Source organism: Fringilla coelebs, assembly GCF_963513975.1.
Source record: "Fringilla coelebs genome assembly, chromosome: 5".
In the NCBI taxonomy this organism is placed as follows: domain Eukaryota; kingdom Metazoa; phylum Chordata; class Aves; order Passeriformes; family Fringillidae; genus Fringilla; species Fringilla coelebs.
Window position 1 is genome coordinate 58,334,118 of NC_140033.1, and position 27,254 is coordinate 58,361,371.

Genomic DNA, 27,254 nt, shown 5'->3' on the forward strand with positions numbered 1-27,254 from the left:
TAGAAAGCTGGATACTGATAGCCACACATAGAAACTGAATTCAAAACTGAGTTTATATCAATTGGTTTTATTAGATATCAGCAGTTTACAAATTTGAATTAAGAAAATTACAGAACAGAATTAACTGGAACTCATTCTTGGTTGAAAAGTTTATTCTTTAAGGTCATAATCATTTTTATGCAGGATGTCATCAGCAATAAATTCTAGACTGTCTAAAACACAGCCCCCTATTTCCTTATTCAATAATTGATAATTTATCAAAAATCTAAGATTGTGCTAAACATTTTTAACAAGTATTTAATTAACTACTCTATTAGGCCCTTAGTATATTTCAAGTTTTTTTTCAATTTTTACACAATACAGAATTTTTAAAAGCACTTAAGGATTCTATATTGCAATTTTTTTTGTAACTTTCAAAACTAGGAATAAATAGACTGTTCCCACAACAAGGTGAAATCCACTATTCAGCATTACCACATTTTGACTTCTCCACATGTCACATCTAAGCACAGAACCTTCTAGCTGGAATACTGTATTAAACCACTAATTCCCCACCATTTTAATGCACATCAATTTATGACTTCAAGAACTTTTACTTCCTGGCAACACAGGTTTAAATTAAATGTATATTTTGCTACAGTCTACTGAACACCACCACCTCCTTTCTCCTTCCTGCCTCACAGACAGAGCCAGTAATAAAATAAAGCTCCCAGCTTATCTAACAATAAGGCTGTTAAGAAATAAAGTTTGGAAAGGAAGAAAAAAGAAAAAGTATATGCAATGTAACAAGTTGCTGCAAGATTTCCGCTCTGTTAAGATGAGACAGCACTAAGAAGAGGCTGAGTCAGAAATCTGCACTAAGAAACGGGTAAAAACATCATCAGTCTTAAGGCAACCTTCATTTGAATCAGCAGAGTGATTACTTGTGTGCCTGAAGAGGAATCCTTTAGCTTCAGTTAGGAACCATATCGGTCCTAGAAAAGTAAAAACAAGTAACAAACCAGGTATGAGTGGGTTTTCCATGCAAAGAAATCAGTTTTATTTCAATTTGTGCAGTAAAGAGCAGCTGAATTCTTTAAGATTTCAGAAAACTGACCAGTGCTTCTAAGAACTGGAGTTTAAGTTGAATTCCAGGATAATCAGCCTGATTTTCAAACATCTGAGAGCTCCCAATGACCTCATAGAGGAGTTGCCAAGTGACTGGAGCATAAAACATGCTGGACACTGAGGCCAGGATGGCTTATTTCATACAAAAACATGGATCAAAGGTCAACTAGAGAGCCAAAACAAGAGTTAGGCTGGATGATCACTGCAGATCCCTTCAACCCAAACTATTCCGTTCTGAGTTAGGAACTGTGATGAGTTTAAAATAAGAGTGACAACAAATAACTTTCATGATGGGATTTTTTAATTGTAAGAAAAAATATATCCTAATGAAGGTGAGCTAGCAGAGACAGATTTATTTTCTAAATTATAAAGATTTACTGTCTACTTTGAGAGGTCTACAGAGCTCAAAACCAAATGCATTCTGTTCTCCCTAAAGATAATTCAGTGGCAGGATCCATGGTACTAAATCCCTATAGAAAGGCTTCAACTGATGGTTAATAGATCGTGATATTTTTACTCACCTGTATAGATGTCATGACTCCATTAGCAAGGACAGAAAGTTTTCCAGCCACAGATTTTACTCCTTGTTTAAACTGAGTTATATCAGGAGCTGAAGACAAGACATTGGTAATATTGTAGCTTCCTAAAAGGAGAACACACACACATGGAGGAAACAGAATTATAAAATATTAATATCAACCCTTTTTTTTTTTCTCCCTGAAATCCAATGTATGACTAGGAGTACTAGACAGAGATCTCAATGTCTTAAATGCATTTCCTTTGGATTGTTTTCAGGTTTTCATAATTCCACCCAAGAGTGTCATCCTCTACACTCTGCATTCCCAGCAAAGCAATTAATGTTTGGATAGTGGATGACTTATTGTCATCTTATTGTGTACTTCCAGTCTGTGACAATGTTGTTCTGTATCCTCAACAGCTGTTATCCCCTTGCAATTTAAAGATGAATGCACTTCAGAGGTGGCTGAAATGATGAACCCTATTTGTATACAACACAAACATTTTGCCTTACTACATTTGAGGCTTGGAAAAATCCAAAGAAATTACAGTAAATGTAAATAAATTAGGTTTTATAACTCTGGAACAATGCTGGCAAACCAGCCTTCCTTAAAATTTGGACAGAATTAGCTCGGCTGTTATAATGGAAAGTGAAGGTCTAAAAGTAACAGAAATTGAAGATAATTAATTAACTACTCTAACTGCACTCTAAACTAACTGCATGCTAAGTATTAACATGCTAACCATTACTGTCACCCACTGATTGGTGAAAATAATTACTGGCATGCCTTAGTGTCAAATATGGGATACTGTCAAAGGCACAAATCCAAGTAAACCAGAATCACAGAACATGATCACAGAGTCAGCCCCAGAATGGCCTGGGCTGGAAAGAACCTCAAAGATCATCTCGTTCCAACCCCCTGCCACAGGCAGGGACACTTGCTACTATCCCAGGTTGTTCCAAGCCCCATCCAACCTGGCCTTGGACACCTCCAGGGATCCAGGGGCAGCCAGAGCTTCTCTGTGCCAGGGCCTTCCCACCCTCACAGGGGACAATTTTTCCCCAATATCCAATCTAAACCTCTTCTCCGTCAGTGAAGCCATTGCCCCTTGTCCTGTCACTCCAGGCCCTTGTCAAGAGTCTCTCTCCATCTTTCCTGTGGGCTCCCTTCAGGCACTGCAAGGCCACAATGAGGTCACCCCAAAGATCAGGGGAATAAATGGGACTCCAGGGAGTAACCATCCCAAAGCAGAGCATTTTCCAAATGCAGACTCCTTTTAATCTTCTGAACAGGGGTGGAGGAGGAGAGAGAAGGAAGAGGGAACCTGTAGCTCCTCTGTCCTCGGAAGTTAAAGGCACCTGCCTCCTTAGCAGGCTGAGACAGACAATCCTGGAGATAATTTGTTTTACCTAAGATAAAAGGATGGTTTGTATGGTTTGTAGCACAGACACATCGTCACATTAAGAGAACTTTCCACTCCAATCCTTCAACCCAGCACAGGTTTATAGATATTATAGATGCTCTTTACAGATTATCTTCAAGAGTTCCCTCACACAGCCCTATTTCTGAGCTGTAACTTGGACTTCCTTACGATCTATTCCACTCATCAAATGCTTAAGGCATTTTTGTTACTAAAATCAGTCATAGAAGCAAAATCTGCAGATACAAAGAACCTGAGAAGCTCTAACCACTTCTCAGCCACAAGAATTCCATCATCATTTGCTGGCTAAGTTTGGTTGGTCTGAAAAAGTTCATGCACACAAGGCAGGAAAGCACCTCCTTTTCTTGCGGTTTCCTTCCAAATCAGCACCTCCAAGTCAGCCACTTAATTTTAATAAGCATCAGCTTTGAAACAATGCAAAAAGGCTTTTTCTTGCAGCCCCCTCCCTCTTTGGTTAAAAACTTCCCTACAGCATTCTGTACAAAAGCAAGGAGCCCCACACTGACACCTCATCAGTGCTCATAGAAACAACCCTAGAGCAAAGGACATTTTATCCTGGCAAGGACTCCAGAACTACAGTGGTGTTTTTATTGACAGTGTCCTGATTACATTTATTTTATGGAACTAATGATAGTCTGGGCATTAATTCCACACCAGACAAACTGTCACTGCAGTAGCATTTCTCCAAGAAGGGCCACCCCTCAGTTTTTGGGGTGATGGGTGTAGCAGAGACATGCAGAAAAGAAGTTTCAGTACTTGATATGGTGTGAATTTATGACACCATGTATCAAATGCTCTTTCAAGAGGGTAAAGCAACTTACTGTGATTTCTGCTTGATATCTTCTTCCCTCCTTAACTTTTTTTTTCCTAAACTCTGGTTTTAGTTAAGCAACCAATAACAGGAGTTATAAATAACTATATGGTAATATAATACCTAAAATAAATATATTACCTATAATATAAATTATAGCTTTAATTATGTATTACATTAACTGTATAGTTAATATAAAATTCTGTTTCCTCTGTGTGTGTGTTCTCTGCTAGTCAGTGTATTCAAATTTGCTTTCAGGGGATCAAAAGTAAACAGCCACATGTTTTGGGGTTTTTCCCTCTTACTTTTCCAAAATAAAATCAGATGCTGCACTGTTTGTTTTTCCAGGCTGTTTGAATAATTACTCACAGATTTCAAGTTCTTCAGTAACTCTTCTCTTTCCAATTTCTTCTAAAGTTAAGGAATGAAACTCAACTGATTAAGCCTATAAAATGTTCCAGCATTTGCCACCTTTTCCATTGCACATTATTGCACAATTCAAGACGTGTTGGAAAGAAAGCATGAGACATTTTCAATACCCTAAGGGGCTTCTTTTCACTCAATCTAATCTTTCTCCCTTTCTGATTTGATGAACTACACTCTCCCATGTGAGGTGCTCCAACAAATCTTTGAAACAGACAATGAAGATCTTCCTTAGTAATTCTGCAAGGCCAGAGGTAGAAACAAATATCCCACTGAATGGATATGCCATGCAACAGATTACATGGGAATTTCAAGTCCACTAACATTGATTTAATGATTTTTCCTAGATCCAGTATTATGACAGCTAATGAGCTACTTATGGTAACCTGAGATTCCATTTAGGTGCTTGCTCATTGGAAAATATTACAGTTTTTCTTTGATAAAATTTATCTACCAAACAGTCTGTTATTTGCAACACAGCTCCCAGTATAAAATACTGAACTTACAGAATCAAAAATGGAGAACTTGAAATTTAAGGGGTTAATTTTTAAACAATGACTAGACCTGCCATGCCTGTTTGAGCTATTAGCATTCTGCTGGCAGAACACAGTGATGACTGTGATTAGAAGCAGAGTCAGGGCCTGCACTCCCCACGTGCTCCAGTTTCTCACTGTTAGATATGTACCTGTTGATTGTTTCCTCTGGTCTTCAAACAAGTCAGCAGAACTTATGGATGTGCTTCCAGAAAGCCTTTCTAGCCGAGCCCTTGCTTCATACTGGAAAAGAATTGAGAATAAAGAGGATTTTATCACCTTGATGTCCCCTTTTGAGGTCATGTCAGATAATGTGAGAGACTACAGACATTTAGAACTAAAGTGGACCATACTGAAAGTTGTGCCCATTTCAGTTTTCCCATCACTTACACTGAGTTTGCCACCATCTCATTTCTGAGTTACCCAAGAGTGACATTTATCATTGCAACCCCAAAGGTCCCACCAGCTGTTAGTTACCCTACAACTGCTGGAAAACTGTGCAGCCATTAAAAACAACAATTAAAAAATGTGAAACCAAGGAGAAAGCACTGCAGTTAACATCCTGCTGACCCTTCCAACCACAGGACACTTAACTCAACTTTTTCCAAGTTCCCTGCAAACAGTAATTATATTTTTAATTAGTACTTACACTGTTAGTTTTTCACTCAAAATCTGTATCTCACCTCCAAAATGCAGCACAATACTAATCTCTTTTTTCTAGGCTGATTCAACTCCATGCAATTCACAGAACAATTTCTTTACTTGGTTAGCTTTACAACATTAATGATGTTTTCATGTAACAAATACACAGCAGGAAGATGTTTCAGCAGTGGTTTGTTGGCATCTAGAACAAATTAAGCCTGGTTCTATAAAAAATCAGGAGCGTTAAATCATAGTCTACCACTTCTATCATGAAAGAAGAATGATGGAGGTAAAGCCCTACATGCAACTCCAATTCCCTAAAATTAAATTATAAACAATCTGAAATTTGTACATTTCTATCAAATAAATAATCAAGGGGACATAATTCCATAGGCTCACTAATTCTCCCAATTTTAACTATTTACTCCTTTCTCTCTTACTCACAAGAATACCATTTTTATAGTCAAAGAATATTTTTACATTTAAAAATACTTATCACTGTTTCCTACTTACATCAGCCTGATCTTGCCTTCCAAAGTACATGTCTGATGAAATGGCTTTGACATTGCCAAATTTCTTCTGTGCCTCATCTGTGTTTGCAGAAGGTTCATATTCAGGCTTACGTCGGGATGCAGGCCTGAAAGGAAATAAAATGCATCAGGGACAGAAACCTCACCCACATGAGAATGAAAGGAATCAAACAAGAAGCACTGAAGTGCTCAAACTGTACAAGTAAATGAAAAATATGATTTAAAGTAAGAGGAAGAGAGGCAGAAAACACCAACCAAGCACATACCCCCCCCCCCATTCTTAAATCCTCTACTTGGTTACAAAGATAGAAATACAGCTGTCATAAAGAAAATATATTTTTTATCATCACAATCAGACCTGTTGTTTATGTCTCTAGTACCTTCAGCCTCAGAACTGAGCACTCCAAATTTTCATTCATTTGTTAACAAGGTTTCCTTTGATTCATCACACAATAAACAAAGCAGGTATGTGCTCAGAACAGTGCAAATATTTGAGTTTCTCCCCACATCTTTTGTTCTACTTCCTCTTTTCCTGAAAGTGTTTGGGAATTACCTCCACTACATACACTGAACATCTCTGACCACAACAGACAGTGCTTAAAATGTATGGAAGACATTCAGCTTACAAAAGAAATTCAGTCAGGAGATCCCTTGACTGCTGATGGAAGTTCTGGCCAAATTCTCCTTCTATAGACTGAAGAAAATCCCACTACTATGACCAGGACTCAAATCACATTAAAACTTGGGCTTTCTGGACAAAAATCAGTGGTTTTCTTACTGTACCTGTCTGAAAATCCTGTGCTTTTTGAGGTTAACAATATATCAATGTCTTTACTATTATTTTCTTTCTTCCAAAAAGCATCTGAATTGTCATCCCATTTAGAGAAAGTGCTGCTCCTCAGATCCGAAGAATCAGAGTACCTAGAATGAAAGAAAGAAAAGCCTATTGAAAAGTCAGAACTTTGTTATTTATTGAAAAGTGGGAATATATTTATTTGTTGTTAGATAATGACTGCTGTAAGTATTCACTAGCAAGTATGTTTTCACCAAAATTACAGTTGTCAGTGAGTAATTTGGATTTCACAATACTGCTTTAGAAGCTTTGTACAGTTGAATCCAAGGGCTCAGAACTGGCAGGAAAGCCTTTATTTCTGGTTCTGGATTTTTTTTTTAGTTCTAATATTAAGAAATTTTGAGTTTTACCACACATTTTATTGAAATTAAATGCTAAAAACATATTTCTTGAAAGTGAGTCTGAATTTTATAAGGCAATCTTCTCTTGCACATCAAAACCGTGGGGAAAACACAAAATATGGAAAAGGGAAGAAAATGAAGCATGTTTGTAAATTCTGGTACATGATTTGATCTTTTCCCCTTTTGATCACCAACACATACCTCAGCATATGTAAAAAGTATTTGGGAAAAAAAAAACAAAAACATCAAAACCTATTAAAATGCCAAAGATTAAGATTTTGTGCTTGAAGAAATTTACCTGAAGTTTGGCTATGACCAGGATGGGGAGAAAGATGATCAAAACCACAGGGGGACAGGAGAATGGAACAATTCAGTAGAACAAGATAGGATATTAAAGTCTGCACCTGCATCTTGTGAAAAATACTCTTAAAAAAAAATTCTCCATGTTTGCTCTATGAAAGGTCAGGCCACTTGTTTTTGCAGCTTATGAGAAATGTGACACCTGCAGCAGCAAAGTCTCAGCACTGAGCATGGAAAATACGAGGGACAGATTTGGAATGAACTTCTACAAAAAGCAGAAGCCTTTCTCCTGAGAGACAAAAAGAAACCACACAATTTTATAAATTCCATAGTAACAAACAATCAAAGCGTTCTTATGGATTTGAAGCTTTCCAGTCTCACAATGGCCACCAAAACCATGCCATTGGGCAGGGGCTGCATGAGCTGATTTGGGTAGAAGTGTTTATTTTCTCTAACCTTTCCTCTCAGATTTTTGCAGCTTTGCAAAATACTTCTTCAGTATTTGGAGTGGGGGAGAGAAAGAAAAACTGCATTTAACACAAAAATGTTAAAAACTTACATTGTGATGTTAGTAAAGATTTTATTGCAGCAATAAAATTATTTTATTTACTGTAGCAAAAGAAAATATCAAAATTCAGGATTTTCAGAGGCTTCAATTATATGTCTAAACCTTGAGACCTTTAGCTTGCTTAATTCACTTATCAACACTTAATATCCAGTATGATTATTTTGTTTTTGGGCATATACTGAGATGACGCTAAAGCTACTTTGCCTCTATTTCAGAGTCACAGCTTGAAATAAAGGATAATAATACCCTTAAGAAGTCCAAATCTGACTGTTCTTTCTTTAAAGAGAATGAACTTGTGTACCAACTCCAACTAGATCCTCCCAGCTCCAAGCAGAACAACAAGAGCAGGGAACAGCCAGGTTACAATCTATCCTCTAATCACTGAACCACAACACATTAAATGGCTCCTCCATAATTCATCCTTTGCCTGCTGGTAGCTGATGAATAATTTGGAGCAGTAACAGTTCTTTTCAGGCAAGCACTGAAATGCTGTGCTTTATTTTACAAGACTGCTGCCACTTTCCTTGGACCCACATTTGTATTTCTGTTGCAGTGATTGCACTACACAATAGTGACACAAAAGCCTTTGTGCTTTTATTGCCTGTCTACAAGCAATTAGGTACAATTTCTCATGTTGCTGTGGCATGAATCCAATAAAGGCAGTTTATGAAAGCAACACCTGTTTACATCTCAGTCCAGAAACAGCTGCTTCATTGCAATTGGTGCCTGTAACATTTAATTATTTTTCTTCTCCCAAGAGCAATATTTTACAGTGAGTATTGCATTCATCCTCTGATAACAAATGTTTCAATTATTTTTCACTCACATTTTATGTTCAGATACATAAAAGTCTCTGAAATAGGACTGCAGACATCCACACAACACACCCAGCACAATCCCTCAAAAAGGTTGAGGTCTGTGCATTTGGCATGCAGAGAATGATGCAACTGTAGTACATCTAATATCAGACTTCAATGCTTATTTAATTTGAAGACAACAGAAGAAAGAAAGAAAAAAGGAATGAACACAAATCATTCTGACAAAAAATTCACTGGATTTGGAATACAGCAAATAGAAGTTTATACGGCAACTGTCTGTGCAAGCAGAGACTAGACTCTGGACAAGATAATATCTACAAACAAATAGTTCAGACCACTTTTCCAACAAACTACCTCCCCTCCTTCACAAATCCATCTGTCACCAAGGCAAAGCCAACTTTCCCACCACTCTTCTGATTCAGATGTCCCCTGAAAGTATGCTGGGTGTGTACACAGCTTCAAACTTCCTCCATCTCAGCTTTCAAAAACACTGTGCATATTTTTATGGAACTCGCATAAACTTCTGGGCCCATCCAGAATCAAAAGCTTACAGAATACCTTGAGCTAGAAGAGAAGTAAGAGTCTTCCACATCATCCATGTACTTCTTCTTTGGCTTTGCAATTGTAGGTGTTTCCTGCTCAATTGTTTGCATCTCTGAGGCGACTGAGTGAGAAATGCCACTGGGGACAGAAGAAAATAAGCATGTCAAGAGATGACAAAACTCACACTCTAAAAGAAAAAAAAGAAATCAAAGCCCAAATCTAGTTTCTGAAGCTTGCTGAGAAAGCCCAAGCTATGCAGCCATTTAAAGAAAGAAGAATTAAAATAAAGGAAACCCTTGGAAAACTGTTGCTCTCTCAAGCAGGGACAGGACTTGTGAACACAAAGCCCATTCTAACAGCTGGAAAACACGATCTAGGTTGACCTCTGTCTGGCAGGTTAGAACTCAAATCTATCAGAAGTTTCCCCTTGACAAAGAGATGATTCTTTTTTGCTGATATTGCTCAAGTTTCCATAACATGCTCTAGTGCATTTCTTAATTTCCTGAGTAAAATGAGGGATAAGTGCATAAAACCACAGAGTATTTCAAATACAGTTTCCAGAACTCCACATACCTCCTACTGCTGCCCAATCCCATGCCAAGCCTCTCCAGTTCTGTTTTCTTCTTACCAGAGAGGTTTAAGGTTTCTTCTTTGGCTTTAATATCAAGATCTCTGTAGGCCAACCTTAAAGATGATACACTGGAAAAAAACACAGTTATCAGATAAATGTCCAATGCTACACTGAATCAGCCCAGGAATATTAGTAGAACATTAATGAGATTTATTTCAGCACTGTATTTTCTAATGTCTTCCCTTAAGGCACATCTGGGCCCAGCTAAGTCTCCATCCCTTACCTCTAAACCATCTTAATATTTTCCAGTCACACCATTGCAGCAGAGACTGAGGTTTTCATCCTGATTACAGAATTGCAGAAATACTGCTTAAATTTAATTTGTCAGGTCAAAAGGGATACAATTTATATTGATTTTAATAAGCAATATTTTAGTTCATAAGTCTCAACTGGCATGAAGTACAAATGAACTTTCAGAAGAAAGGCATATGAGATTTTGGATGCTGCTGGTAGATGTGCTGCAAACAGAAAGGAATAACTGATAACATCTACCCAGCACTTTATGCAGGAAGATTAGGAGCCCTTCTCAGGAAATCTATTTCATGAACATCAAAATGTTATTTGCTGTTGATTAAAACAAATGGGAATACTGATGAGGTTTTTAGATGTAATTTCAGCTATCTATTCTTGTCAGAGCACAGCAGAAGATAAGGAAATTGTAAGAATTCAAAATCACAATTAAGTCTCAGAACTCTTCCTCCTTCCAAATACTAAACTACAAAAGAATCACTTCCACTCCTTGCCAGATAAAAAAGTCATATTGAATTAATTTCATAAAGCTTATTACTCAAGCTTTTAAAATTAAAAACACCACACAAAGTAGTTGGAAGCAAATGCAATTTTAGCAGAGTTCACCCCTCCTTTCATTTTGGTATCTTCTGCCACCTAATTGATAATCTCAGGGAAATACAGTTCTCTTGCCTCCACTGGGACTGGATCCATAAACTCAGTGTATGTGCATGTTTACAAGCGTTTTTAGAGGGTTTCAGCTACAGCAGAAAGGTTGCAGGTCTTTTAATAAAAGTTGGCTTGGATCTTTAGATTTATACATTTGTGACACAAAACCCAAGACACTGCTTCAGACTTTCTTCCAAACTAAATTATAGTCAAAGACAATATTGATAAAGAATAATAATACATGAACAATCCTTTTTCTGATTATTCAGTTGTTACTTCAGAGTCTCTCCACTGGTAGTTTTTGGCAAACACCAAGAACCATGATGTTGTGGTTAAAACACTTCAAATGATCCCCTTGGGACAGGCATTTTTAATGCAACCAAAACATTCATTTCTGCAAGGACAACAGAAAAGTGAGCAGAAGGAATGGGGAGGAGGTGATAAACAAAAGACCTTGGGATCATGAGCAAAAAGTAATGCTGTAATTATGTAACAATTCAGAAAACTTCTTAAAAGGTTATAGGATGGATTCCTAGCACCTGACAGATGTTGAGCTCTGTAACAGTGCAAGCGTACACTGACCAACTATTTAGTAGTATCATTTTGATGACAATCAATGAAATATTAAAAACCAAAAGCACATAGCAGAGGAATCAGGAACAGCACCCTCTGAGCTTTAGGGCTGAGTATTTATTAAGGTGCACCAACAGATTCAAGACTTCAGACAGAATTATTCAAAGCGTTTTGGTGAAAGTGAAGGCAGTTCCAGTATAAATCAGCTGAAAACTTCATCAGGCAGTTTGAGACATACTGGGTAAGAGCAGAGGAAGTTTAAATAAGTACAAGCTGAATATTCCCTATGCTCTTGGAAAGACTGCTTTCAATAGCATTAAGCTCACTGCACCAAACCAAAATAAACTAGGTAACTAGCATGAGAAGAGAAAAACCCAAGAGCCAAGAGTCTTCTTAATACTTAATTTTCTATAGTAATCAACTGTGTAAACATATATTTAATAGCAAAAAAAAAGGCACTGGGGGAATTACTGCATGGCTCATCTTAACTATGTCTGTCTGGGAATTTTTTTTAAGAACTGAAGTTTTACTTGCATATGCTAATCTATGGTAGTATTTAAAATGCTGTCAATTAGCTCATTAAATTAGGCTTCATGGTTTACCATTGTGTAATTAATTCATACTTACAGTGGCTCTTCCTTCTCAGTCTTCTTACTACTGTGAAGATCTTGTTCCTTCATTTTATCTACAGCTTGTGCTTGTTTTTCAATCTCATTAAAGCTTTGGCTGCTCACTTTCTGGGCTCCCAAACCACCTTTTTTGGCACCAAGCTGGAATTATTGAAAAAGAAAAAACTAGAAGCCCCAAAACTGTAACTGAGACAACCACCTCAGCTGACTCAACAGCCAGATGTGAAAGCAACAGCAAACACTACATCCTGTCTGGGAGCAGTCCTTGCAGACAGCAAGGACAATCTGGAGCAGAGAAAATACGTCTTTCCATATTTTGGACTTCAAAATTCTGCTTCTGCTAATTGTTCTTACAAATTAAGTTAGCTTTGCAGTGAAGTCCCACAGAAAAATTGAAGTATTCAAGTTTTAATTGTTCAGAGATTAACAAGTTCAAACAAATATAACACGTAGAACAACTTTGTTTTTTTCTGTTGTATAGGAATAATATAATAAATTTTGTTGCAATGGAACCATTGTCAGATTTATAAAACACTTAATACTGCAGACATGGATACAATGGTGCTGACTCAAATGGTGGCACAGCCCTCAAACTGCTGCTCTTAGTCTCCTCTGTGTTTAATTCCTCACCTGCAACACTGCAGCAACAGTAAAATTCATAATGCATTTATCTTCACCTTTTATTGCTTTAAAGCCTTCATGTAAAAGCTCCAGGCCATGCACACACAGATCACAAACTGTACCACTCTGTTCAACCCAGTTCTGTTGTTCTCAGTGGAAGGGAACAGATCTGCACAAACCACTCTGAATAAAAAATTCCTCTTGGCTATTAGGGTCTTCTAGTGGGAGTACAAAATCATGGCATTTAATCTAAATTATCTGCTGCAATAAACCTTCAAAATCTTCTGTCCTACAGTGTCCCAGACTTAAAAGGAGTGAGTCCCTGCAAGAAGCTGTCACCCTGACAGCCCATGATCAGGGTGGCATTAGGGTGACTATTAGGCTGTTTCTTCAGTTGCAACAGCCACACATTCAGAACTTGAGCTGCCTTCCTCAGTTTTCCTGTGCCTTGAACCATCATTCAGAGACACTAAACTCTCTTCCTGCCTTTCTACAGAGACCAGATGCTAAGAAAGTGCTAAGGTCCCATGCAAAGCAAGTCTGTAAACTATCTTTACACTATCTTGAAATAAATGACCTATAATACAGTTAAAAATACTCTTTGTTTACATACACTTACCCCCTTCTTAGCTTGATTTGGCTTCTTTTTTATGAAGGTGGTGTTCTCTGCAAGGATTAAATATACATTAGTTAACATACAAATTTTATTAACTCCAGAACTGCAGAAGAAAATTTCTGTAACATCAACCTCAAAATAGTTTTTGGCATTTATTTTCATGTCTTTCTACACTGAGGGGCTGAGTACTAAACCAAGCTATGTAACAGAGCTGTGGTTATCTCCAAGAAAATGTGGGGAGCTACCTTGGATTGGAATCTATGGGAAATACGCAATAGAAATAAAATTACAGCTCAGTTGTCTGTTGCAGGTTCCTGCTAGTTAACAGAACAGGAAAGCAGAACTTGCTCTTCTCAATCACTTCCAAGATGAGTTTTTTCCTGTCTAGAAAGGCATTGGCTGTGTTCAAACCCCCCAGTGACACACAGAGAACATATCTGCACCATTAAAACATCACAAGCATTATCAACAGCTCCTATATTATCAACTGCTCCTATAGCATCCAAGTGGATGCCTGTGCAAACAGAAAAAATACTCTGAGCTGAAATTTGTGTGGAAAGGGGCATACACAGAACAGAGATTGTTCCCTTTAGACAGAACTTGTGATATCCAAACCAACCAAGAAAAGCACTTGTTTTAGGAGAACATGCAAATGAGAAAAGCAGGAGGTGCATCCAGTGAAGTTTTTTGTAGTCTCCAGCTCTAAAATAACCAAACCCAACAAAAACAGTGATGAAGACCATACCTCCCTAAAGAACTGAAAAAGGCCCAGACAGCACTTCTTTACTACCTCTGTGCTGCTGAGAATGAACACTTTGTTCTCAGAAGCCTGGTCCTGCAGGACAAGCCTCACAGTGACAAATCACTGAGGTATTTTACTCTATTCTATCTGCATCAGCTTTTCTTCCTTCCTCACAGTATGACAAACTGCTCAGTGTCATGTATAAGAGCCTGGTCACTGAAGGTATTGCATTATCTACACAGGATTTTTCCAGTCCAAGTTCCTATGTTCAGATTTCTGAAAAGGGAGCAGAATCTATTTCCAGAGCTCTTCCTAGGCAGGCATTCTCTGTCCAAAGGGATATTTGGGTTGCCTGTACTTGCTGCTCTCTTCTGCTGCTTGCACTCATTACCTAATGCAGGCTGTGGGGATGTGCTAAGGCCATCAACACTTGGTCCATGTTCTGATCCTAAAAGATAAGGAATAACAAGGGTAATAATATCAGAAGGCTCTTTAAAATGCATGAAGTACCAAAACACATCTCACTGTACTCAGGGTAGTGCCTGGTAGAGACACCATAATGTGGAATTTCCATCACAGCTTTCCTGTCACTAAAAGGGCAGCAGGCATCCCAAATTCTTGTGTTATTAAGCATGGTTAGGTTATTTAACTATTAAAGCAAGGTAAAAAGAGACTAAACTAAGAGAATATCAGAAAAATGCAAGTTATTGTTAGCAAAGAATCAGTCATACCTTCACAGGATTCTGGAATGTTTTCTGAAGTTTTCTGCTGGAGAGAAACTGGTTCTGGTAACATCCACTCTGTATCTTTTGCCTTGGAAAAAAAAAGACAGAATCAAAAGTGCACAGAAAATAGAATACACCAAATAAATATGAGCACTTAGCTAAAGACTGCCTAAGCATCACTGGTTTATTAATATTGAATTCTTATGATTACAGCTCTTAGGATGAAAACCTGTACTCTAAGAGCAGTATTAAAATTACAAGAAATGCCTACCTTTACTAAAAGCAAGAGGGTTTCAACCCACTCCTGAGCACTTTTATTTCTGCTCTCAGGAATTCAGTTTACTGTATGTTCACTATCAAAACCAGTAATATGTATTTTGATGATTTACTTACACATAATCACCACACCTTCTCCCCACTAGAAGCTCTCGCACTTCCTGTTTTTCACACATTTTGATTGTGAGCAGTCCTCCCAACATTCCTGGTGCATCCTCCCACTCCCTTCAAACACATCCCCCTCAAAAGGCAGGTTTGTGACCAGGTCCCAACAAATGCTGTAAGAACTGTTACACTTTGCTGATTGAAAACTCAAGGTACCACACAGTACATTTATATCAGAGCACTTCCAAGCAAGAAATCCTGGCTCCAAGTGGAATTGTTGTGTGTACAAAAAAATAGATTTTCATTCCATATTTAGCTGCTATTTGGGTCATTTAAAATGATCATCTTAGGAAGTGGTTCACATCCAGAAAGAATTCTTAGACTCTCAGAAGGAAAAGCAGGTAAATATTAACACCCTGACCTATCTTTTCCCTCTAAAGTTTTCTTTCAGGGTTTGATCTTCACCATAGAGCTCACAGTCAAGCAAAGTGTTCAGACAGCAAACAAGAATTAGACAGGTAATTTGTACCTTGGTAGAAACATGGGATGCAAAAAAATCTTCCTCCTCTTTGTTCTGAGGTGATGCTGGTGGCACTCCACATGCATCTGTCCATAGCTATAGTTAAGAGCCAGATTTTTACAGGTTAATTGCATGAATGTTTTTTTTTTTCCAATGCATTAATCTTAAAAAAACTCTGTTTTGTTTTCAGATTAAAAGGTATTGATTTTTTTTCTTGTCCATATTTTTTCCTTACAAATTTAACTAGTGTTCAATAGATGAAATTCCTTTTTTTATTGAATTCATACATGTTTCATGTGCTCCTGGTGGATAAGCCAAAGCCAGATCTCGGGGCTGGGGTCCCCAAGTGCCACAGGACTGCAGGACGGGACTCCAACCCGTGACCTGCACTTCAAGACAAATCTTTTCTCACAGCTCTTCCTACTCCATGCAGGAATAATGACCTCAGTCAGAAAGGACAGTGAAGGTACAACAAGCTCACCTCACCATTCAGCAATCAGCTCTATCACTAAGTCAGAAAAGGGATTTTTTAACATGTGACAGGGGAGGCAATGGTTGATACTAAATGCAATTATCTGAATAATTTACTTCAGCAATTTTAATAGCATATAATCACTTTAGTTTGCAGTGCACAGCTAAAAATATTTACTAAATATTTAGTGATTTTTTTCAAATATTTAGTATCAAACTATTGGATAGAACCTGTGATTGAAGCAAGATAATCACAGTTCTTCAAAGAGTCATTTGGGGAATTTGCCATAAACTTAGAAACACACAGTATATTGCGCTTACTTGAACACATTTTACATCTTCAGCTGTTTACAAAGTCAAAAGAAATATCCTCTGAACTTTGCGATGTGGATTCTATTGCCCATGGTATGAATAATTACGATTATAATTACCTATTAAATTTCATGCTGTTTGATGCATAGATAAGAGAAAAAAATCACGCCTTCTTGATTTTAATTTCCACTCATCTGATCATTTTCAAATGAACCAGTCACAAACTTCAACAATCTGAATTAAACAATCAAAACATGCTTTCTGTGTATGAAGAAGAGAAGTGCTGTCAAACTTATCTAACACTTCAGAAATCAATTCTGGACACTGTGCCTAACTCCTGTCAGCAACCTAACAATGTTTTGACAGCTTGCATGAACTGCCTCAGTATTTCTGATGGAGGACAGCAAGTTCTACACAACTTGCTGATTTCCCAAATAATATTTTTATAGGGAAAAACCAAAAAATACATTATTTACCTGATCAAAACAAGCCCCACTTATGTCACACACAATCTGTAGTTAATTCCATTACAATTTTTCATGCTGTACTCCTCTAAACATTCAATTTCAGATAAGCAAAAATAAAACCACTACATGGTTCATGGAGAAATGGCCACGTTATCTGAAGACTGATAATCTTTTATATTACTGATTGGAAATTTAAAGTGATTTTAGAGGGAAAGAAGGTGAAGTTTTTCAGGAATCTCCAGGCCTCAGGACACACACTACTCACATCAGTCCCATGCTTTCTCGTGGCCTGTGTTGCAAGAGATTTGATCTTCTCCTTGTAGAGCTGAGCAGCACGACTGTTGTACTTGGCATTGGTGTCATTGGTGGTGCACCCATGTTGGTGGAAAAAAGCAGACTGGGAAGCAGAGCACAGAAAATGCTGTGAGGAACAGGCTTAAAAACTAATGATATTTGACACAAAAATATATTGCAATGCAGCAAACTACTCTGCTCCTCTGCCTAAATCTAATCTTTTAAATTATGAAGTCTAAGTAATCTGCAAAGTACAAAGAAAACTCCACTCTGGTGACATTTTACATATAAATAAAGCAGAAAAAAATCCAATACATCAGTGTGATGCTTTAAGAGCACATACAGATACAAGCTTCCATTACATACAAAAAATCCTTGTTCTGAAATTAAGTGATTAAGAGGAAGGAAGAGGTAAAATTAATTGCCAGTAGCTGTGCTCCAGAGGGCATTCCTAATGTTCTGAAAGGCACTGCTTGGATTCATCTCTGTCAGGCTGGAGAGATCAGTGTATGCTCAATAGTATCAAAATGAGTGTACAAAAATGGTCTTCATTCAAATGAAAGAGGTGTCTGGGCACACTGATATATGCATAGACATATGGGCAGATATGTTTATAGACATAAACACATATCTATGTGCCCAGATATGTTTACAGGCTTGTGTATTTCTATAAAATTAATAAATGAATATTGTGCATTTCTGCATGTAAATACCTATTTCTGCATGTATACACTTATTAACTTGGTACTCAGAGGGGCTTCGTAGAAACCCTAATTCCAACTACCATAGAGATTTGATCTGAAAGCACAAGGAACTAAGGACACTGGATTTTCCAGATATCTGAAACACAACAGGAAGCTCAGGACTGCTGTCATCCAGGATTCAGCATCATCAGGCAATTACAGAATACAAAAGATTGATATTAATCTAGCACGGCTTCTAGCCAATAGTTTGTAAAACTAGAATTTGGTATTAAAGTGGAACCAAAAGGGAACAGTTTTTCAGTGCCATTAAAAGAAAAGTGTTAATTTTACTTCAAATGTCCAGACAATTTACCAATCTGTTTTTTCAAATTTCAAGTATTAATCTGCTGAAATAATCCAAAGCAGACCATTGAGAATTTAAGGTATTGGGGGAGTTGCTGAGGGCATACTGCACCTCTTGGTACAATGTATGACAGGAAACAGTGACAGCCAAGAAGGAAGACAAAACCCCACAAAAGTAAACAATTATGGTTTATTGCTATTCTTCTGCTAATAGGCTTTCTAAGACTAACAGAAGACTTTTTCAGACTTTGCCATCTCTTCTTTCCAGCTGCCTCAAACCCTTTACATAGCAGAATTGATATCATTTAATCAAGGCTTTTAAGCATTTGGCTAAAAAAGAAACTATTCTTGACATGATTAAGAATATGATGATTATTCTTAACATGAAATCCCCCTCTTCTCATTAGTCAAAGCTGTGATTTTTTTTGTACTAAGTGACATAACTGGATGAGGACATTTATATAACAACAGTACTAACATGGAAAGGAATAATTTAGCAAGGACAGGCAGAAGAAAAAGAGGGAAAAGACACCATGTAACTGCTCAGATCTGTAAGCCTGAGATAGTGACTTGCTGCATGCCAAATTCAAAGAAAGATATCTGACTGGAAAATACAGAAATGGAAGAGAAGTAACAATGACCCTGAAGTCAGTGTTTTTTATATGCAAATAGGAAAAAAAATTAGAAAAACCCTAAAGAATTAAGATAGTTAAAACTGTCAAGGAAAACACTATGGAAAGCAAGCTTGGGTGAAGCTTCTTAAAGAAACAACATTAAGGACCAAGCATAAATGAAAAAAATAGAAGGGATAAGCATTCAGCAGAAATTGCTTTTGGAAGTTGCATGTTCCCACACTTTGTGGGCCAACTTAAGGAATCATTCTCAGTTATTTGTGGAAAAAGCTGGGAAAAGATTGCCAAAGAGCTTACAAAAAACAAAAAGGGAGACTGAGAACAAGACAGCTGTCAACAGAACTTCAATTTACAAACATGCTGTGTAAGTACACAAAAAATCAAGTTGAAAGTAACAGCCAATGTGAATTGGCCCAAACCATGACGCTGCTAGTCCCCCTCCAAAAATGCAGCATGTCTTATCTGCAGTGCTAATTCAGATGAAGTCAGATCCTTACTCCAGGGTGACTTTGGCAGTTCCATGCATTTTGGCATAGTTTTTTAATGAGCCATGGAAGGAATGATGGTCACAGGAAGGAGCCATAAGCTTGCTTTACAAGCCATCTTTGAGCAGCTGTCTAAATTAGATGTGTATTGACAAGGAACCTGATCTGGCCTCTCCAGTGATTTTCATCACTGACTTCTAAGAGAAAAACAAAACATTTTCAGACTATACCAAAATGGAGAAGGTGCAAGAATGGAGGATGAAATCAGCATCAAGAGGAATTCTTTAAAGATGGGGAGGTGGGGCAGGGGAGGATGCTGTAACAAAGAAAAAGGACTGGAAAAATAAAAATAATCCCAGGAAGAGAGACAGTAAGGACAAACAACATTTTCCAAGCCTACCAAGCTTCAATGTGCAAAGCAAAGACTTGGGAGTACGTACAGCATTTGCATTTCCTCCGACCTGCATGCATCTCAGCTGGAACCAGGACCAATTGGAATCCAGTTCTGTTGACCTAAACACAAAGAAATGTTTTTAGTGTCACCACCAAAGCCATTTAAAATCACTTTGTTTCTGCTTTTTTGCCAACTGTTTCTCTCCCCACCTTTTTTTTTTTGTAATCTGTAGTTATTTATCAGACCCCAAAAGGCCCTGAGTCAGCAGCTGGGACACTCACCTGGAATAGAACCAGCTCAGGGTGCAGATTTACTGCACCAGCTGACTGCCTGAGCACTACCCAAGTACCAGAACCACAGAATAGTTTGGCTTGGAAGGGTAGAATTCGGGTGCCACCACAATGAGCTGCTTCAGGAAGCAAAGCTGGCAAATTGAACACAATTACCAAGAAGTTATCAGATACAGCAAAACCAACACAATCAGAAGCTGAAGGAAGAATGGGTTTTCCTCTCTGAGCAGGTCTGTGAACTATTCAAAGATGAATTTTGCTGTCAAAACTCAGCAATACTTACCGAATGAAACTCAAGTGAACGCCAAGGGACCGGTGGGTCCCTGAGCAGTCGATACAGAGAAACACTCCATAGGTGATGCTTGCCCAGCTGGGGTTCTTTGCTCCACAGTCAAAACACACCTTAAAGCAAGCAAGCAAACATCAGTAACAGGACTTGAGCAGGCCTAGAGTAGTATTATAGGTCAATGTAACACCCCTGTAGTGATCCAACTTTGTTAACTCATTCTTACGGCGTTTGTTGACATGACAACTCCATGTATCCTAATTTTAGGCATCTAAAGAGGAGTTACACAATCTGCCCACACAACTACAGCCTCCCCATTTCCAAAAATAACCACTGTACACAGGTTGAGAAACCAGGTCAGAGAACCTACATCAGCCTAGTTCAAACACACGTTTAACACAGCACTTCCAGCACTGCTGGAATAGAAAAGTGGTTAAGAAATATTTCCCCGAAGGCAGCCTCTCCTCATGTTGCACCTTTGGGTCCCCAGAAGGTTATCAGAGGACTAATGCCCTCATCATCTACTTTCCTATACTGAAACCTTGACCTTCAGGGCAAGCCATGGCAATCCAGCTGTGTGAAGAAGGCCTCTGAGCACTGCTTATCCAGACAGCCTCTGCAGATATTCGCATGATTCATCACACACCAATTGCCACATCAGCCTTTCCACTGTCTGTGCCACGCTGGTTAAAAAGCAACCAGGTCCACAATTACTGCATGGACAAACCCGGGAATTTCCTACCCTCTGCCACCATGATGGACCTCTAACATTCAGCCAAAACAGCAACAGCTGTGTCTGTGTGTGTCTCATACACTTTGCAGGTCAGTAAACCACGACTTTCAAGTCCTTTTTCAGCTATTTTGAATTTTGTGCTTCTTTGACCAAGGAAAGCAAGAACCAGAAAAAATTATCTGATACAAATAAATTATCAAATGCAAGGAATACAATAACTAAACAGAAACAGCTATTCTGAGTTAATTCCAAGTGTACACATCTATTCCTGTATGACAGGATTTTATCTGATCAATGCTTTTTCAGAGTATCTGCAATGATTGCAGAGAAGTATTTTTACAATAAAAGCATCCACCCAGGGGCACCTAATAAGAAATAACTCCACAGAGAGACAAGCTTTTACACACAAATTGACAGCTTTCCAATTTGCAACTTTATCCTTTAACGTCTTCCTATAAACTTCATGCATCCTCATATAGCAATGATAGTTTTAGCTATATGAAGATATAAAAAATAAAGTTTATTCCAAGCCAGGTGGGGACATATGGAACATCATAAACAGGCCACAGAGCTTCTAGCACCTCCTTGCCAAGCTGAACAACAAAATAAAAATAAAATTAAGAAGTCTTCTTGCCAGAAACTCCCTCTGTAAACCTGGACAAAGATTTTTGTCTCTATTTTTTCGTACATACATAGTCAAACAAGCCCTGAGTCTGGGCTCAAGTCATGTCACCCATCATCCAACCAAATGAATTTCAACTACATGCCCAGGAGCAGTTTGAGGCTAAACTCCTCAGTTTAAAGAGGGTCTATTTAGCTTGGGCAGTCCAAATTTCTCCAGCACAAGCACAGTTCACTGGCAGATCCAGCATTAACTCTTCCTACAACTGAACACTTTAAGGGTGAGCTTCAGTTAGGTAATGACTGGTAACACACACAGAGATCATGGAGATCACAGCTCCTCCAGCTGCAAGTCCTGCCTTTCCCTCTCAACAGGGACCTGACACTTATTAATGCTACTTACATATCCCACTCCTGTATGTGGAAATGGGGCATTCACTGGCATACAGCAGAAATGAGAGCAACACAGAATGGGTGACAACAGGAGGGGTTAGAGGGAGCTCCTGAAACAAGCTCAGGTGGAAGAATGGCACAGAATTGGCGGGGGAAAAGAAGAATGAGTAAGACTTCATGTATGCCATATTCTAAGAAAACACGCAGCCTAAGTAGCCAGAACTTGTTCTTTTTTTCTCAAATTCTGTGACGCAGCTCCTTAAAAAACATGAGATTCATTTTCATTTTAAATTGACTATTTTCAGGCCTTTTCTTGCATGGCCAAAGGAGGATAGGTCAACAAAAAATGAGAAGATACTGCTTGAAACCAAAGCCAAGAGAGCAACCTTGGTCTCACTTCTGATACAGGAGAGCAAAGCTGACTTAGAGCTGGAAGTCTTGTGGAAATTCCCTGGAGTACAAATGGGAAACGAGAATCTGGAGTGGGTGGTTAAAAAAACACCCATGTTTTTAAAACTTCAGTTATAAACATACCTGAAGATTCTTCTCCTTTCCCTTTCCTTTCTTCCAATTATGAGCACTTTGTAATTTCAACATCTTAAAGTCAATTACATCACCTTGGAGTTGGCTGCCACAGCTCAGTATTTTCAGTCACACAGGAGTCCCTACCAGACACCTGTGGAGATTATTCCCAGGCATAAAAATGTACCTTTCAGGACTAAGATGCAAGCAGAAACACCCAATTTTCTTCTGAAAGCAAAGGAGGAACTGCTATTTCCATCAATGTTATGCAACAGAAATAGATGCATGTTTCACTAACATTTAGACTCATTTTCTTAGTTTTCTCAATTTTTAAAGTGCTTCTCACCAGATAAATTTTAAGAAGAATCAGGGGGAAGAAATTAAAATCTATTTCAGAACCACCCTAAGAAATTGTTTCCATTTTAAAAACAAATTGTATTTTCTGTACAGATTTAGGTGCAATTAAAATATTAAAATATTGATTAAAAATAAATTTGAAGGATACGCTTAAATAATCTAGTGCTTTCAAAATACACTTGGCATGCTTTTTGTTTACTTTGTGTTGAAACACTTCACAGTGCAGATTCAGTAAGAGTCACTTTGGAGAAAAACCAGCCGAAGACCTAACTGAGATGTTTGTACAAGAGCAAGCCCAGAGATTTCAGTATAATCCACAGCAAGCAGCCAATAAATCATAAAACATCCACCTTGCGCAAAGCACCTACATTAACAAAGAAATAAATAAAATATTGACCTTGGCTATGGAAATGCAGTAATAAATAGCTGACAGAAATGCTATTTTTGGCACAAGCAGAAGAGGTGAGTAGGAAGAGCACTTATCCCTGAGCTCAGGGTTACACAGAGACTTTCAGCCTCTACATTTTGAACCTCCCCAGAACGGGGCTCCAGCCCCAGGGCAGATCACACCTTGCCATTCCCGGGCTGTGGATCCAGCTGCCTGAGCACTAACCCAGCTGGAACTCAGGAGGCAGTGCCACACTCAGCCAAGGGGATCTAAACCCAAGCAGCTCCTCTTAGTCACCAGTCACTGTCCCCAGATATGCTTTCCTTCTTCTCTTGCATCAGCACTACTAATCCAGCAGCTGATCCCGTTGGGAAGCAGCTCTGCACGGGCACTTGGACTCAGAGCAAAGGTAGGGCCAACTCACAGCACAGCCACCTGGCCAGCAATGCCACCGTAAGGGAGGGAGCTGCAGGGCTGGCCACGGGAAGGCAAGAGGACTGCCCGTCTTGGAAGCGTCATGATCTCAAAATGACTTAAGGGACACAAGATAGTAGAGTCCATGCTGGGGCAAAACCTCACACAAACACAAACCACACCCAAACACACACTGTAATAACAAAACTCAACTACTGATAAACCTCCAGCACAACACACACACTGGGAGTCCAAGCAGAGACAGGATGAAAGAAAGAAATGAAGCAACATTTTCAGAGGAACAGACCTAAAAGGTCTGACAGAATCAAAGAGACTTTTAGCACAGCCTGAGTGTACAAGTCTTCAAAGGGGCTGAGCTGTAGAACTCAAACACTCAAGTTAACAGTATCAAGTAGCTTAAGGACTATGAACATATTTATGGGTACAAAATACATCCTACAACTGTAACATGTTTGTTAAGTCATCAGGCAGCTGATCAACAGTCTGCTGTCATCAGGCAGCTAGCTCTACATTATGTAACACCCAAAGTCACCAAAAACTCAAAAGCTCATCATAAAGGGAACTAACATCAAATTACAGATGTTAATTTCAGGGCAATTATTAAAACATCACTTTCAACACACTCTAACCCACATATTATATATATAAATATATATTAAAATATATATTAACCACATATAAATTTAAATAAATTCTCATTTATTTAAATGAGAATTATTTTCTGAAGCTCACATGCACTAAGAACTACTGCAGAGCACCCAGAAGACTGTAAATGCACATGCCTGCCTAGACCAGGCAGTTCTTCCCAAACTCTACCCAAGAACTGCACTGCTAAAGCAAATTACTCAGCTTTTAACCCAGAATGCTTTTCAATATTTGCACTTTCCCATGTCTTTCCTCCCCCCCCCCCCCAAAAAAGACTTGCAAATAAAAGGGGCAGGTAGACTGCTTAAGAAGAGCACAGCAGAAAGGAAACAAACACGAGAGGAGAAACTGATGGAAGAAACAACTTTTTCTTCAGGAGAACAGGCAGGAGTGGGAGAGTTGTGAGATGTAAGCTGCTGCTTTCCACTCTCCCTCTCTGCCTTCTTAGGTCACCCAGACCGGGCACCACGGCATTGTTATCGAGTTCTCGGTGCTACTATTGCTATGTCAACACTGAATTTCTGTGTGGCATCTGACATGGGGAGGCAGATACACCTGAGCAACCACAAGTACCACATCCACCTGCTTACACCGTAACAAGGAGTCCAGCACAGGGCACTCCACACTTGCCAGACAGGGGCAGTACTCTCTAGTTCTCCTGTGATCCCAATACAAAAAAAGGAACACAATAGCCTTAAACTACTCAATTTTCAGGCAGAGGGCCAGCAAATTTCAGGAGCTCGTAAGAGATCTCTCACCGTCGTTGATGGGACTAGGACCTTTCCCTGATAAACTTTTTACCCCATTGCAAAGGCAAGTTTTAAGAATACTTTTATTAGAAACTGAGTGCTCATCTCTGAGCTCTGCTTTGAGAAACCAGACCTGTACAGTCTTAATGAACTGTGATCAAAGACTAGAAGTCAGTTTTGGACCAGAGACAGACATCCGGATTCCTATTCCCAGAAAACAAACTCAACGTGTTCCTTCATAACGCTAATCAGAAGTTTCCTGGTGGGTGTATATTTCACATATGTTCTCAGCGTACATGGCAAAGCCAACACAAACAAGCAGCACAGAGCAGCTGAAGGCACTTGTGCCGCGTCACCTGGCCAGCCACCTTTCCCAGCCCCACGGGCACTGCAGAAACACCGTCACACCACGAAAACCCACTTGAGCACGGGACAAGCCCAAGGGGATCCAAAAACAACAAACTTTTATCACTGCAGGAGTGGCTGTGCCACTTCGCTGGATAATGAAAACAGGGGGAAAAAAATAAAATAAACACACACTCAACACTGCAGCTGGTTGGGAACTTGCTTTTATGCTCAGCAGAGCTGACCCTCGCAGTAGACCTGAGGCACCCGGTGGGCGCCGCGCCTCCCTCCCCAAGGGCTCATCCCTTCGGATGCGAGATGCCGGCCGGAGGGACGAGAGGCAGGCAGGGAAGAGCTCCCCCGCTCCCGGGACAGCCACACCGAGGACCCACCGGGCCTTTTCGCTGTTGTCCCGGGCCGGACGTGCCCGGCTGCGGGCCCCGCGCCTCCCCCGCCCCGCCGGCTGTGCGACGTGTCACCGCGGCTGAGCGCTGCCCGCCGGCCCGGCCCGGCCCTTACCTTGTTGGTGGGCACGGAGCGGAGCCGCTTGAAGATGGCGGCGATGTCCTGCTTGCTGGGCTCGCACATGGCGCCGGGAGAGACGGCAGGGCCGCCGGGGGAGCCGCGAGGGAGAAGGGCCGGGGCTGCCGGGGCTGCCCGCGCCGCCGCTCCCGGGACGCTCCGCCCGCCTAGGCCGGCCGCCCCGCGCCTGGCGCCGAGGGCGGTGCGGCCCCGCCCGGCCCGCCCGGTTGCCGCGGAAACGGGAGCGGAGCGAGGCGGCCCCGGGGTGCGCGGTGCGAGGGGGTGCTGGCGGTGGTGGGAAACGCGCACCCACCGGCTGCGCCCTGCTCAGGGTCACGGGAGCACCCGGTCTGGAAGAGACCGCGGAGATGAGCGAGCCCAACCTTTGAACGCTCGCCGCCGCGTCAGCCGCACCGCGGCACCGAGCGCCACGTGCGGCATTCCCACAGCTCCCGGGACGGGGACTCCGCCGCCTCCCTGGGCAGCCCGTTCCCATATCTAATCACCCTTTCCATGAAATAAATCCACCTTATGTCCAAACTAACCTCCCCTGGAAAGCTTAAGACTGTGTTCTCTCCTCTTGTCCCTTGTTCCCTGGGAGCAGAGCCTGCCCCCCAGCTGGCTTCACCCTCCTGTCCAGGGAGCAATGGAGAGCAATAGGGCTCCCCCGAGCCTGCTTTTCCTGCAGGTCAGACACCCCCAGCTCCCTCAGCCGCTCCCCATCGGGCTTGTGCTCCAGCGCCTTGCCCAGCTCCGTTCCCCCTCTGGACACGCTCCAGCCCCTCAGTGTCCATCCTGCAGTGCCAGGCCCCCAACTGGACACAGCCCTTGGGCTGAGGCCTCCCCAGTGCCCGCAGCAGGGGGACAGGCACTGCCCTGGTCCTGCTGGCCACACCATTGCTGACCCAGCCCGGCAGCCATCGGCCTTCTTGCCCACCTGGGCATGCACCATGGACCGGCCGGCCCAGGCCCTTTCCTGCTGGGCTCTTCCCAGCCACTCTTTCCCAGCCTGGAGCTGCTGGGGCTTGCTGTGACCCAGGGGCAGGACCCAGCACTTGGCCTTGTTGAATCTCATTCCTTTGGTCTCAGCCCATTTACCCAGCC

At 40.4% G+C, this 27,254-nt stretch overlaps 1 protein-coding gene across 1 annotated transcript; it reads right to left on the bottom strand.

Annotated features, from left to right (window-relative positions):
- Positions 1-86: 86 nt before the first annotated feature.
- ARFGAP3 (ARF GTPase activating protein 3) lies at positions 87-26,297 on the bottom strand. The gene is made up of 16 exons (XM_084206138.1): positions 26,148-26,297; positions 20,438-20,556; positions 19,911-19,983; positions 17,279-17,410; positions 15,773-15,859; positions 14,869-14,950; positions 14,529-14,585; positions 13,399-13,445; positions 12,157-12,299; positions 10,002-10,127; positions 9,444-9,566; positions 6,789-6,926; positions 5,989-6,112; positions 4,986-5,076; positions 1,629-1,750; positions 87-974 (listed from the first exon to the last, which is right to left on the bottom strand). The coding sequence occupies exons 1-16, from the start codon at positions 26,214-26,216 to the stop codon at positions 957-959; spliced, it is 1,551 nt and encodes a 516-aa protein (XP_084062264.1). The 5' UTR covers positions 26,217-26,297; the 3' UTR covers positions 87-956.
- Positions 26,298-27,254: the final 957 nt, after the last annotated feature.